Source organism: Phascolarctos cinereus, unplaced genomic scaffold, assembly GCF_003287225.1.
Source record: "Phascolarctos cinereus isolate Bilbo 61053 unplaced genomic scaffold, phaCin_HiC Scaffold_2;HRSCAF=192, whole genome shotgun sequence".
Lineage (NCBI taxonomy): Eukaryota > Metazoa > Chordata > Mammalia > Diprotodontia > Phascolarctidae > Phascolarctos > Phascolarctos cinereus.
In genome coordinates this window covers 373,587,538-373,601,233 of record NW_027555625.1, presented here as the reverse complement: position 1 = coordinate 373,601,233, position 13,696 = coordinate 373,587,538, and the positions used below count along the sequence as shown (strand labels likewise).

General features: G+C 41.4%; 1 protein-coding gene across 2 annotated transcripts in view; it reads right to left on the bottom strand.

Annotated features, from left to right (window-relative positions):
• Positions 1 to 446: 446 nt before the first annotated feature.
• The window catches only part of PCDHAC2 (protocadherin alpha subfamily C, 2), a 56,764-nt gene continuing 43,514 nt past the window's right edge, over positions 447 to 13,696 (bottom strand). The window contains exons 4-5 of one of the 2 annotated variants that reach the window (XM_078150488.1): positions 2,395 to 2,496; positions 447 to 1,956 (exon numbers count right to left, since the gene is read on the bottom strand). In XM_078150488.1, coding sequence (XP_078006614.1) covers positions 1,886 to 1,956; positions 2,395 to 2,496 — 173 coding nt within the window. In that variant the 3' untranslated portion in view covers positions 447 to 1,885. Of the gene's footprint in view, positions 2,497 to 13,696 lie in introns of both variants that reach the window. The other variant, XM_078150487.1, reaches the window with a different exon arrangement.

The window sequence follows — 13,696 nt, the reverse complement described above, 5'->3', positions numbered from 1 at the left end:
CCCCATGTGAACCTACAGAGCTGAATTTACACACCCTTCAAAATATGGGAGAATCAAAGCTCAATCATAAACAGAAAATAATTCTTCGTGGGAGATGGAGAGCTTTATAACAGATTCCTGTCTTGTTCAGATCAATGAGTTCTACAGCAAAAATAATTGATTAAGCATCTAATTTGCACATTTCAACAAACTTAAAATGTTCTGACTGGAATGACATTAACTTTGAATATTCTTTATGAGAGCCTTAAAAATTCAGTATTCATGGAGGTCACAAGCTGTTTGGTAGTGTGCTCACACACCCACAGGGAATTATCTTCTGAATACCTTCCAGCAAGGTTACTTTTAAAAAGCAGTTTCATCCAATCCCTCAACAGCTGGACTCTTGGCAAAAGACAGGGAAGCGCTTTTGGTTGACCACAAATAAAATTCTTTGAATCACCAGTATCTCGATTTAAGAAAGATATTTTACTGTGTCTTTCATACACAAAAGCTGATTAACAGTGGTGGTTTTTTTTTCCAAAAAAAATTGAACACTATTCCACTTTTTTCACAGGTGTACAAAAAAGAAATGTAATGGAGTTACATTCAACAACAAAGCTTAAAGTTCACTCTAGGTAATAGTTGCATTGACATTCACATACACAAGCACAGAGTAAGTATATTTCAGGATTTTTATAAGAGCATACAGCATACATACAGTAGTTGGATTTTACATCATGAGTAGTAGTAAGGGCAGCAATTCAGAGTGTCATAGAAAAAAGGGAAACAAAACCAAAGGGGAGTTTTTAAGTTAGCGCACCAAGACAATTCACAGAATTACAGGATCTGTTAAGTGTGTTCTGAATGTCTGAGAAAACAACAACTATCTTTCATTTCTGAGTCTTAGGACAGTTGATTGAAGAAGATTGTGTAATCAAAGTGCACATAAAAAACATTTTTTAAAGGATGGGGATCCTTGGGTTTAGTAACGAATACATGCAAGAGGCAGTCCCAGAGTGACCTGATAGAGTAAAGCTGTGATTGGCAGGTGGCCGATATAATACAGATGTTTCAGGCAATTTCTCTAAAGCACTTCAGTAGCAGCAATGATTGTTTCTAATGGCTGTAGATTTAATTCTCTTTTGGGGGTAAAGGGGAATCATATTTATCATATTTGTTTTCAACATTTACATCTATACTTTCATTTTTAAATAAATCTATCAAATAACAAAGAGCATAGATAAAGTGAGGTGTTGGGGGTTTTTCTTTCCCTTTTGCATATGTATTATGGGAAAAGGATCTGGCCTTTTCAGAGACATTGTGTGCAAAAGAATGTTTAACAGAGTGAGTACAAGGACATACAGGAAACAGCATCCATGCCACTCACTTTCCAATATGTCCACCTGACCAGCCTCGATTTAGAGTCAGGAATTGTTTTTCTAACATAATGAAGGTTTTAGAAAGACAACGTAGCCAATTTTTTTCCAGGACCCCTAATATTGTATAAATAGGCTAATGGTCAGAGGGGCAGAATACAGGTTTGTCTAGAGAATGGGTACCACCTCCTGTCATTAAAGATTCCTTACCTATCCCACACTAAGTTTGGAAAATCTAGTCACTTCCTTTCTCAGGTTTCCTCCTCGGCCTAAAAAGTTCAGAACTACTCATTTGTTTTGTTTCTTCACATTTCTACCCTCTTCTTGCACTAAGTAACCTAATTTTGCCTTCTTTTGTTGACTTCTGTACACATACACGCCCGAATACCTCCACGCCCACCCCCACCCCCCACATGCACAGGCACACATCAAAAGTAAGGCCCAGCTGCCCAATCTGAAAACCTTTCAGCCTGCCCTGTTAGTGCCATCAAGACAGGATTCCAGGAGCACAAGGCTAAGAGTCCAACCTCTCACGGGTGGGGCTGGGAGGCCTCTCCTTTGCGGCGGAGGAGAAAGGAAACTTGGGTCTGCTTTTTAGATTCTGAAAACAAGCCAGAGTGGAGAGAAAGAGTTAACATCAGACTGAGTAAAGCTTTTAAGACAAAACCTGTTATATGTGATCTAGACAGACACTGGGAACTTTCTGCTGATTTCTGAGATCTGTACAGATAGGACTGGTGTGGACAGGAGGAAAGAGTCAGGAGTTGCTACATAAGAGAGATCTGCCATTATTACAAAACTGGCTAAGTGGCTTTGTTCCATTGAATCCCTCACTGGTCACTGTTGTCAGTGGTGCTGTTCCCTTTCTCTTTTTTCTCTTGGGTCTTGTTGCCCTTCTTCTTTTTCTTCTTCTTCTTGGTCTCCTCCTTTTTCCCAAAGGTTATGAAGTCACTTTTGTCAATTTGGCTGTTGGGTGGCTCCTGCCGGATGGAGATGATTGCAGGAGATCCCGGAATAATGAATTTGTCTGGCAACTCACCAGGGCCAGGTTGCTTGGGGTTGCCAGGTCCGTATTTAAAGGTCCAGCTGTTGCTGTTGACACCAGCTCCTACAGGGGGGGATACCTCTCCTGCCTCTGGTTCTGAAAAATCCAAATGACAAGATATCAGTAAAGAAAAGCCAGCCCCTTTGCCCACAGTGCCACACCCCTAGACAGGAATACTGTGATAAGAGAGCACTGCCCACCACTGTTCCAAGAAGAATATCTTGGTCCAGAATACAGACCCAGCATAGTGATTAGAACAGAAGATGAACTAGAAGTCTACATTCCCTTCCCAACTACACTCCTGACACTAACTGATTTTCCACTATTGCCTTTCTGGGTCAAGATACTTGAATATATGTAAACATTTCAGTTCAAATACCAGGAGGTTCTATTGAAGGTGTAAAGGAAACTTTGCAATTTTTCAAGGGAAACACCAAGGAACTTAGTCCCAGAAAAAGGATTTCTGAATCTTCTGAAAGACTGGGAGAAGAAGGTATACTTTGACCAGATCAGAAAGTCAAAGAAGCTATTTGTCAATCCTGATTAAGCTTCCACAGCCACAGGAGAGATGCTTTTGTGAGTGTAGAGAAAGGCAGTGCAATATAGTGGTAAGAACCCTGGTCATGGAGTCTGATGACCCATATTTAAATTCTGGATCTAATACTCACTAATTATGATCCTGGAAAAGTCATTTAACCTTTCTTGGTATCAGCTTCCGTATCAGCAAAATGGGGATGATAATTTCTAAGTCACACAGTTGTTGTTAAATTTTAAGTGCTAAAGAAATGTAAATTAATATTACATGTGTGTTTGAGGATAAAGATATTACAGAAGATTACTTTTGCCTCTTCCACCCCTCTATATACCTATACAAACCATTATATGGTATGAGAAGTTCCACAGTCTCTCGCCCCTCTCTAATCAGTCAGTATTTGTAGCCAGACACATTTTTATTCATTATTTGTAGAAGAGTCAGGAAACTTGTGTAACTTCTCCCCCAGGATGTTTCCATGAAGATATGGTAAGTTGAAGGAAGTACGTGTATGTATTCATGCAGGCACTTTGCCCAGAGTTCCCCAAATTTCCAGGGGACTTTGAACTCTGAAAGAACTTCCTTCCCAGAGAGGAGCCAAGTGGAGAGATGGAAAGGGAGCAGTACCAAGAGTTGTGATGGTCCCCCATCCTTCTCCTTTCAAGTTTTCAGGAAATAGATGGGTGAGTAAACTGTCCTAGTGACAGAAAGCAGAGAAAGCAAATAGAGCTAAGACTCCAGCTTGTGACAGATCATGCAGAAAGGTTAGAAGAGACACAAGTAGATTGATAATACACCAAGGTTGATGAAACCCCTAGACTCATTTGACAGGACCAGTCTTCCTCCTGCTCCTCTGAAGTATTGCCTCCAAAAAATCCCACTTTCCCTTTATCTGAGTCCAAACCCTTTACCTCCCATTCCCCCTCTGACTGGCGGGAGAAGGGGTGAGATTTAATGCTTCACCTCCCCCATGGTGCTCAATGAGTGAAAGCCTCTTTCTTAAATGATTATTTGTGGTCCTTTGCTATTTAAAATTGCTATTAATGTTTATGACCATTTACAACGATTTTAGCACAAACCAACAAGTACAGGGTTTGGAAATGAAAAGCAAATTAACCCAAAAGGAGGTTTTTACTCAGCTCAGGCTGAGGTGGGCATGAGTCAATTAAAAGGAGAATATCTGTAATTCTACTAACCTCTCAGATACTATGAGATATACCAGATTGCTTTTGAGCCCAGACAGAGGCTTAATAAGGAAAAGAACCAAGAGAAGTGAGACATAGTGATTGGTGTATTTAGGTAAAATCATACTCTCTCCACACAACATGTAGCCAGAGTTCTACTGGGCAATACCTAGAATGTCAAGAAATACCAAGGATGGGTTGGTTCACAGAACTGACAAATTTTCTGAAGTGCTGAAGTATCCCAACACACTCTTTAGGAAATCATGTCTTCAAGCATTCTGTATAGTGGACCTAAAGTTTTCCATCAATTAATCAATCAACTAGCATTTATTAAATACCTACTATGTGCCAGTCACTCTGTTAGGTGCTGGGAATACAAAGAAAGGCAAAAACAGTTCATGTTCTCAAGGGGTTCCCAGTCTAATGGGGGGATACAACATGAAAACTGTGTATAAAGAAGATACGTGCAGGATAAATTGGAGGTAGTCTCAGAAGGAAGACATTAAAGTTAAGGAAGACTAGAAGAAGTTTCAGGCAGCAGGTGGGACTTTAACTGAGATACAAAGAAAGCCAGGGAAGCCAGAATGTGAGGAGAAAGAGAGAAAGAGAGTTCCAGGAATGGGAGACAGTTAGTGGAAATGCTCAGAATTTGGAGACGGAATGTCCTTGAGAAACCATAAGGCCAGTATCATTGGATCTCAGAATACATAGAGACAAGTAAGGTGTAAGGAGACTGGAAAGGTAGGAAGGGCCAGACTATGGGAAGCTTTAAAAACCAAACAGAGGACTTTTTATTTTATCCTAGGGATAATAGGGAAACACTAGAATTTATCAAATGGTCAGATGGTCAGATCTGTACTTTAGAAAGATCACTTTGGCAGGTAAGTGGAAGCTGTATTGAACTACGACTTGAAGTAGGAAGACCCTACAACCAGCAGGCCATTGTGATTCTGTTGCCAGTGTACACATTCTTGAGAAAAAGAACATCATCTCCATCGTATCCTGCATCAGGATGTGAGGAAGGCCTGTACCAGGATGGTGGCATTAAGAGAATAAAGAATCACATACAAAATATTACAAGGTAGAGATGAAGGGAATTGATATCTTGTTGTATACGGTGTAGAGCAGGGGTAGAGTGAGGAGTTAAGAATGACACCTAGGTTCCAAGGTTGTAAGCTTGATAACTAAGAAAATGGTGGTATTTTCAGAAGGAATAGGGAAGTTAAGAAGAAGAAAGCATTTTGGGGGAAAGATAATGAGTTCAGTTTCAGACATGTTGAAATTAATGTCTATGGAACATCCAGTTTGAGAAGTTATTAGGCAGTTGGAAATATGAAACTGGAGAGAGTCTCTTGGGAGAGAGGTTAAGAAGGCTGAACAAGTAGATCTTAGACATATCTGCATAAAGATTGTAATTAAATCCATGGTAGCTGAGGAGACCACAAAGTGAAATCGTATGAATGAAGAAGAGAAGAGCAGAGCCTCCAGTGACTTGAACAGTTAGTTGGAGTGAGTTCTATAAAGATCCAGCAAAGGAGACAGGGAAGAAGTCAGAGAGGCAGAAGGAGAATGAACAAAGAACGCTGCCATGAAAACCTATAGAAAAAGACAAAAAGGTCAAAGACTGCAGAGAGGTCAAGAAGTGTGAGGACCAAGAAAAAACCATTAGATTTGGCAATTAAGCAATTATTAGTGACTTTGGAGGGATCAGTTTCTCCTCAAGCCAGAACCCAAACTGCAAAGAAGAGAGAGTGAGAGGAAAGAAAATGGAAGCACGTATTGTAGATAGCTTTCTCAAGGAGTTTAACCATGAAAGAGAGTTGAGAAATGTGCAATGAAAGTTTTTGGGAAATGGATGTTTCAAGTAAGGAATTTTTTAAGATGGTGGAGGCATGGGTACATGTGTAGACAGTAAGGAAACAGAAGCCAGAATACAGGGAGAGATTGGAAATTAGTGAGAGAGTAAAAATGAAAGACAGGGTAATCTGCTAGAAAAGATTGGGATCTCACTTGTGCATATATTGGTAAGGGTGAAAGAGATAGTGACAGAAGGCGTGTGAATGCTGTGGGACGAAGAACAGGGGAGAAGAGAGAGTTCTCTGCAATTCTTTCAGTGAAATATGAGGCAAAGTTCTCAGCTGAGAGAGTGTGTGGAGAGGGAATTACGGGAGGTTTGAAGAAGAACAAAAAGGTTTGGAAAAACTGATGTGGTGAATGGGATAGTGAACCAATTAAAGAGGTATAAAAGGATTGCCTTTCCCTAGTGAAGACCCAGTTGAAATTAAATAACATAAATTTGCAGTGGATTCAGTCAGCATAGTTTGCCTTATGTAATCTTGATCACCAACAAAGATAAAAAGCTATGTAGTGGGGCAGCTAGGTGATGCAGTGGATAGAGCACAGGCCCTGGAGTCAGGAGGACCTGAGTTCATATCCGGTCTCAGACACATAACACTTACTTGCTGTGTGACCCTGGGCAAGTCAATTATCCCCCACTGCATAGCTAAAAAAAAAAAAAGCTACGTAGCAAAAAGACCGAGGTCAAGGGTGGCAGAGAGACTGCTGTCTAAAACATCCCCATAATGCCCATAAGCCAAACACCATGAGTTGCGCTAAGCTAAAAGAAGCTGCTCCCCCAATTGTGACATTGCAGATAGAAGCCATACAAGCAGGTAGTTATCAGACACAAGTTGGAAATTACCAAATTAATCCTCCACTTTGAGTATAAACCTTGATCTTAGCATAAAGAATACCAAAATTTAAAGTCCTAGCAAATTGTGTTGGCATTTTCCAGAGGAACAAGAAAAAGTTTTCCCGCCTCAAGGAGGTGGAGAAAGGGCTCTAGCCATAGGTAAAATGAGCCACAGAGAATTAACAAGAAACCTCTCCTAGGGTTGTACTATAAATAAGCTAGTAAAGATCTAGCCAAACTAAAAACAATAGAACTACCACCACAAAACATTGGTAATTTGGCAATGATGCCCTCCAGGACTTTTATTCCTGGTATCATCCCTTCTATCTCTCTAGGGAAAAAAATTAATTCAAAGACCCAAGCTTCTTATATAAAGGTGGTACTGTGGGTGAGCTGGATTTGAGGTCAGGGGATTTGGGTTCAAAGCCCAACTGTTACTTAATACCCATATGCCCTCTATTAGGTCACTTCACTCCTCCATGGTTTGGTTTCATCTTCAGTAAAATGAGGGGGTTGGACTGACTAGGTGACCTCTGCTGTCCCTTCCAGCTCTGAATCTTTAATCCTATTAGCTTCCCAGCAGGAGTTCAGCCAGAGTTTAGCTTTCTGTTTTCCTTCTGGGTGCTGGTGATATCCATGAGCAATAGAGACAAAAGACATAAAATTAGTTTGAAAAACTTCTGACAGGCCTGGAGTTGTTACCTGCATATCAGCACTACTCAAATATCTTTTGGAGAAGTCCCACTAAGCTGGCCCCTGAGCTCATTCCTAACTGCAAAGTAAAATGCACACCCTCAGGAACTGCAGAGGATTTATTTCCAATATTGAACTAGTCCCCAGAGTAAACCCAAGGAATGAAGCTCATTGGTGATTACCCAATAAACCTGTCATCTTTTAAATAGTATTTTATTTTTTCCAATTATACCTAAAGACAATTTTTAACATACATTTTTACATACAATTTTGAATTGCAAATTTTCTCTTTCTCCCTTCCCTTCCTTCCTCTCTCCCTAAGATGGTAAGTAATTTGATATAGGTTATTTATATATGTGCAATTACGTAAAATATATTTCCATAAATAAACCTGTCATCCTGAGCCTAGGTATATCTTCATCCTTGCTGAGCCAAAGGAAATGAATGACCCTTCTTTCTGGCAAAGGAACCAGCTCGCAGCAGGAATGCCAAGGGTTAATCAGCTTTATTTCCATACCACTGAGCTGCTTCTGCCTTTTCAGGGAAACCTGTTTCTGCCTGACTCAGCCTGAGACACCAAGAAGCTGACAGGGCTTCATTCATGTGCATCCTCCACGTGTTCTGGCTCTGCAGAGAAGAGCTCTGCTTTGTTCCAGCACCGCCCCTTCCCATTCCTACCCCTCAAAAAACCCACTGCAGAGGTCCCACAGGTACCCAACCCCCTCCAGTGGCTCCTATTCTGAATAAATGTTTGACCATTTCCGGATCAAACACATGTTCCTTCTCTGCCAAAGGTTAGTGGGTGTCTGGCCCTGCACTACTACTGCAGAGCAAGGCAATTGTGACACCAGCAGCTCTCCACATCTACAATATTCTTTATTCAGGGAATCTGAAGGCCTGTGGCAACTTCCAGAGGAATAGAAATAGGTTTTTTTCCCAGAAATGCATCTATTTCTGGATCCAAAGGCAAAGCAAAATAAGCCCTTCCTCTACCCTCCCCCAGGGACAGGCAAAAAGTGAGCCCTCCTCCCCAAGATCTTCCCCCAGGGCCAGCCCTAGTAAAATGGTGATGTCTGTCTAGCTTCTCTTTGGGCTCAATACTAACCCCCATCTTGGCACCCGAGGGGTGTCCAAGCTTCCCAGCTAATCTATCCTCCCAAGTAAGTTAATTGTCAAGAACTGATATGCATTTATTTGTATTTTAGTGGGAGACTTGACTGAAAAGGGAGGAATGCTTTTAAAATGGTGGATATTTCTGGCACCATGTCAGGGGAGTGGAGGCTTGTCTCTAGGAGGGGAGGGCCTTTCCTGGGCTTCTTAAGTTAACACTGTATATGCTGTGGATTCATTTGGAGATGGAAATAGGGGCACAATTCAGGGAAAGACATTTTCCTGCACTGGCAAAGCCAAGAAACAGACTCTCTAGGTGGCACAGTAGATAGAACACTGGGTCTAGAGTCAGGAAAACCTGAGTTCAAATCCAGCCTCAGACATTTACCAGCTGTGTGAACCTGAGCAACTCACAACCTCAGTTTGCCTCAGTTTTCTCATCTGCAAAATGGGGATAATAATAATAGTTATGAGGATCAAATGAAATAATAATTATAAAGCACTTGGCACAGTGCTTGACACATAGTAGGCGCCATATAAATATTAGCTATTATTTTTATTATTATTACTAGTACTGACAGGTAACTTGCAAGTAGGTCTTCAGCCATAGCCAAGGAAATGTTTTATCACATCTAGCAGATCCAGGTACCTCCTCTCAGATTTACAATTCAGTCCCACAGCTCTGAAGCTGACATCTGTGACTCAGGCAACTGGAAAAATAGGGGATTTTCCATGTGTTTGGACTAGACTTGAAAGGTATTTACTCCCAGGCTGTGAGAGAAGTTTTCTCAGGCCTTTATGTTGCTATAACACCCAATTGAAAGTTTGTTCTTTCCCATAGTGGAAGAGATTTTTTAAATGCAGGCAAAAATGGAAGAGACTGAAATCCTTAGAGTTCCCAGACCAGTCCAGGTTTAATGCTGGAGCAGAGCATAAATAGATTGCCTGGAAAACAAGAGAGAAGAGGGCTGCCACCTTGGTCCATTTGTTATACCGAGAAATGAGCGAGTTGACGACCCAAGCTAATTTTAAATTGTGGACTTTATTAGCGCGCGGCTGCCAGGGATATTCACATCCAAATCAAGCAGCCCCCATCAGGGGTTGAGCTAGGGTTGGGTCGTCAACTCGCTCATTTCTCGGTATAACACATTCTGAAAGGGCCTGGTCATCCATCCATCACCTCTGGCTTGTTCACTCTGATTTCTATTATATTAGTTCTTTTCCTACCATACAGCTTGCCCCTCTGTGCTTCAGCATTGGACAAGGCTCAGGGGTGGTCATCTCACAGCCTGAGAATTTAACTTCAGTACTTGGGCTAGCAATCACAGCTACAGACACTGCAGCAAGCCTGGTTTATAAACCTGTCTCCTCCTTGCCTCAAGCTGTTTTGGAGATTTATCCCCTGAATCAAGAGGCCACTCTCTGTTGGAGCTAGAATCATAATCATTAGGAAAGCTTCCGGCTGGGGGGCAGCCAACAGGGAGAAGGGCTGGGAGAATAAGAAAATGGTTAGAGGGTGGTCATTCCTGGTTCAATTCATGCTCCTTTCATTCCTTCTCCTGACTTTGATCTCTCCTCCCCACCCCTCACCCCAAGCTCTGATCAGGCTTTGACTAGGAACAAGCCTAGATCTCTTGTCACTAGAAAGAAAGCGAAATGGCTGGGGCCTGGGCCTCCTGGTTAGCAATTGTTCTCTGTGAAAAGCAAGAGGCAGCTGAATGAGAATGTGAAGGGAATTAGTTCAGATGGGAGGGAGGGGAGGGGCTCAGTCTTCCGCAACCCTATCTGGCTGACATGCTCAGTGAGAGAAGCCAAGCTTTCAGCCCCACCCTTCTCTTTTCAGCACCAGTTCCTATCTGTAAAGACTGTGATCCTGGGGCTTCTGGAGGGTTGTGCAGACAAAGAGCTTCCAGAAAAAACATTCATTTTGATTTGAGAGAGAACCATTTTCAATGGTCTGATTCATTTTTTTTAAAGCTACCTTCTCTTCAGCCTGTCCCCTGCCTGCTCCTCATCCCTTGGCATTTTTCCAATTTACAAGCTCTTGGGTCAGCAGAGCCACCCTAGGTTATTAAATGACTGTAACCCCACAGAGCTCCAGCCAGACAGCAACAACTCTCTGAGAGTCAGATCTTAACCCAATTTGTCCTTTTCCCTGCCACTGGCTATTCATGAATATTCAACACTAGCACTTCGGCATCCTCCCTAGATTCTGAATCTTGAGAATTCAAGTTCGCTGTGAAAGGGGAGAGACATGTTGAACAACTAGGTCTTGAGGAAAATGAAATGTATGCAGGACACACCATTAAGTTTGATCTGCACGAAACAATAAGTCAAGCCTGGATTTGTCGCATTTGCACTCCCTGCACCCTCAGAGGGGTCCTTGGAGGATAATCTACATTTTGTTCTGGTCCATTCCCTAAGTTCAGAATACCCCCTCCTTTACTTCTACCTTTGGAAATCCTGGGCAACCTTCAAGGGCTAGGTCAAGAGTCACTGCCTCTTAATCCCCCAGTCTGAAATTATCTTTCCTTTGTCCTGCTCTTCTTATGTTCTATCCTGCGTGACTGTTATTGTACAATTACATGCAAGCACGAGGTCTGGCACTTAACATGTTGAATTGAATTATGGAGTGTTATTTCTTTAAGTATTGTTGCATCTTTCCTGCTATATTGTGAACTTAGGGAGAGCTGAGACTGTTTTTGGATGCCCCTGATCCCTAATTCTCCCCTCAGTATACACATATTTATCACAGGGTTCTACTCGCAGAAGACACTTTATGGCTGTGGAATAAATGAACAAATCCAAGCATTACTAATTGTTTCCAGACTTCTTTGGGATTAAAAAGGCCACTCTAACTTGTTTCCTTTCCAGTTAGAAGGGAGGAAGGTTACAAATTACCCCTAAATGCAACAAGATAGCGCAGTGGAAAGAGGATTGAGCTCAGAGTGAGAAAGGCCTGGGTCCAAAGGCAGCCTCAAACACTTACTAGCTATGGGACTTTGGGCAAGTCACTTAACCTTGGTGTGCCTCAGTTTCCTCAACTATAAAATGGGGATAATAATAGCACCTACCTCCCAGAGTTGCTGTTAGGGTCAAATAAGATAATATTTGTAAATTAGCACAGTAACTGGCACACAAGAGGAGCTTAATAAAAGCTTGCTCCTTCACACTCTCCCATAGTTGGCCTAGTTAGAAAAAAATCATCACAGCAGCAAACTAGCACAGAGAACAGTTTCAGAGGTCACACGGCTCTAGGAATTTGTAGCTTGAAATCTGTTTCCCTATTTCCCCACCTCTCCATCTGTTTGCCTTTTGAAATCAATGAATCTATCCTGCTGGTTGAAAGGAGAGGAATGCTGAAAGATTCTTTCATGTTCTGTGCTTCCTCACACCCAGTCTATATGGCTAACTATTTTTTCTGTTTAAGTGCCATTAACTTTAGTAATTGGACTTGACCAAATACAAACAGACAAGTGTATGTTCTGGAGATCATATAATTAAAAAGTATGACTGTTTCTCAAAGAAAGAAAGATGCCAAAAAGAACAGAAAAGAGCAGAGAACTTAGTATCACCAGCAAAATGTGACTTAGAAGGCATCAGCAAGTACTGACCTGTATTCTTTCTTTCTCATGTCTATAGAATCTTTATAACATTCATGTACCTGCTCCCTAGGTAACAAAAGAGCTTTCATCTTTTTTTTTTTAAGAGCTTTCATCTTAAACCTTTCTCAGCCCCTCAATCTTCTTACACCTTTCTCCCCTCCACATGCTCTGCCTCCTTCTGGCTGTCCCTCACTGGTTCTCCTTCATTCCTGGAATTCTCTCCCTCATCTCCACCTTCTGGCTCCCCTGGCTCCTTTTAAGTCTCAGCCAAAATCATGTCTTCTGCAAGAAATCTTTCCCAGTTTCCTTGACCTTAGTGCCTTTCCTCTGAGATTATCTCCAGTTTATCCTCTCATATCCCATTTGTACATCACTGTTTGCATGTTATCTCCTCCGCCAGACTACGAGCACAAGAACAGGGACCAGTGTTTGCTTTCTTTGTGCCTCCAGCACCTCGCATAGTTCTTGGCACAGAGTAGGTTCTTAATAAGTGCTTATTGACTTGACTCAAAGGTATCCTTGATGAAAATATCAGAAAGTAAAAGGCAGGGTTTGCAGATGATTTAGTGTAGCAGGTCATGACTTCACATTTACAAAATTGACTGAGAGGATGTAAAATATACAAGATCCTGTTGTGTTTATTGATTACCCAAAAATAAAAAAAGAAGCATTTAACATAGCAAAATTCAGATTTATAGGCCCTTCTCTGATGAAGTAACTTCATGTGTGTGTTAAGATTTTACAAGATTCTCTGATGGATGAAACTACAAGTATAATTTTGTTCAGTAATCCTCCAAGTAACACAGAAAATAAGGAAACATGTTTACCAAAGATGCTTATCACTATCATTAAGGATATCTCATATGGATAGTCCAAATAGAAAAGGAATTCCCTGTAGAATGAGATCATATATATCATCCTATTTACAGATAACATCGTGCTATTCACATCTAGTTCTGCACTGATTGTCTTGATCATTCATTCATTTCAGTTGTATCCAACTCTGTGATCCAATGTGAGGCTTTCTTGGCTAAGACACTGAACTGGTTTGTCATTTCCTTCTCCAGCTCACTTTACAGAGGAGGAAACTGAGGCAAACAGGGTTAAGTGACTTGCCCAGAGTCATATGGCTAATAAATGTCTGAGGCCAGATTTGATGTCAGGTCTTCCTTACTCCAGGCCTGATGAGCTGTCTATCTATCACCCCACCTAACTGCCTCATTTCTACACTATAGAAATATATATGTGTGTATATGTGTGTGTGTGTGTGTGTGTGTATGTGTGTGTGTATGTCTCAAAAACCTTGCAAAAGGCTACATATACATAAATCCATATAGGAAAAACAAGTGTTAGAAGAATGACTAATGCCTAGTTATGTCAGATAGATAGATAGATAGACAGGTAGACAGACAACATTTTTTAAACACTTACTATGTGCCAGGCACTGTGCTAAGCACTGGCTTTACAAATGTAAGTAAGA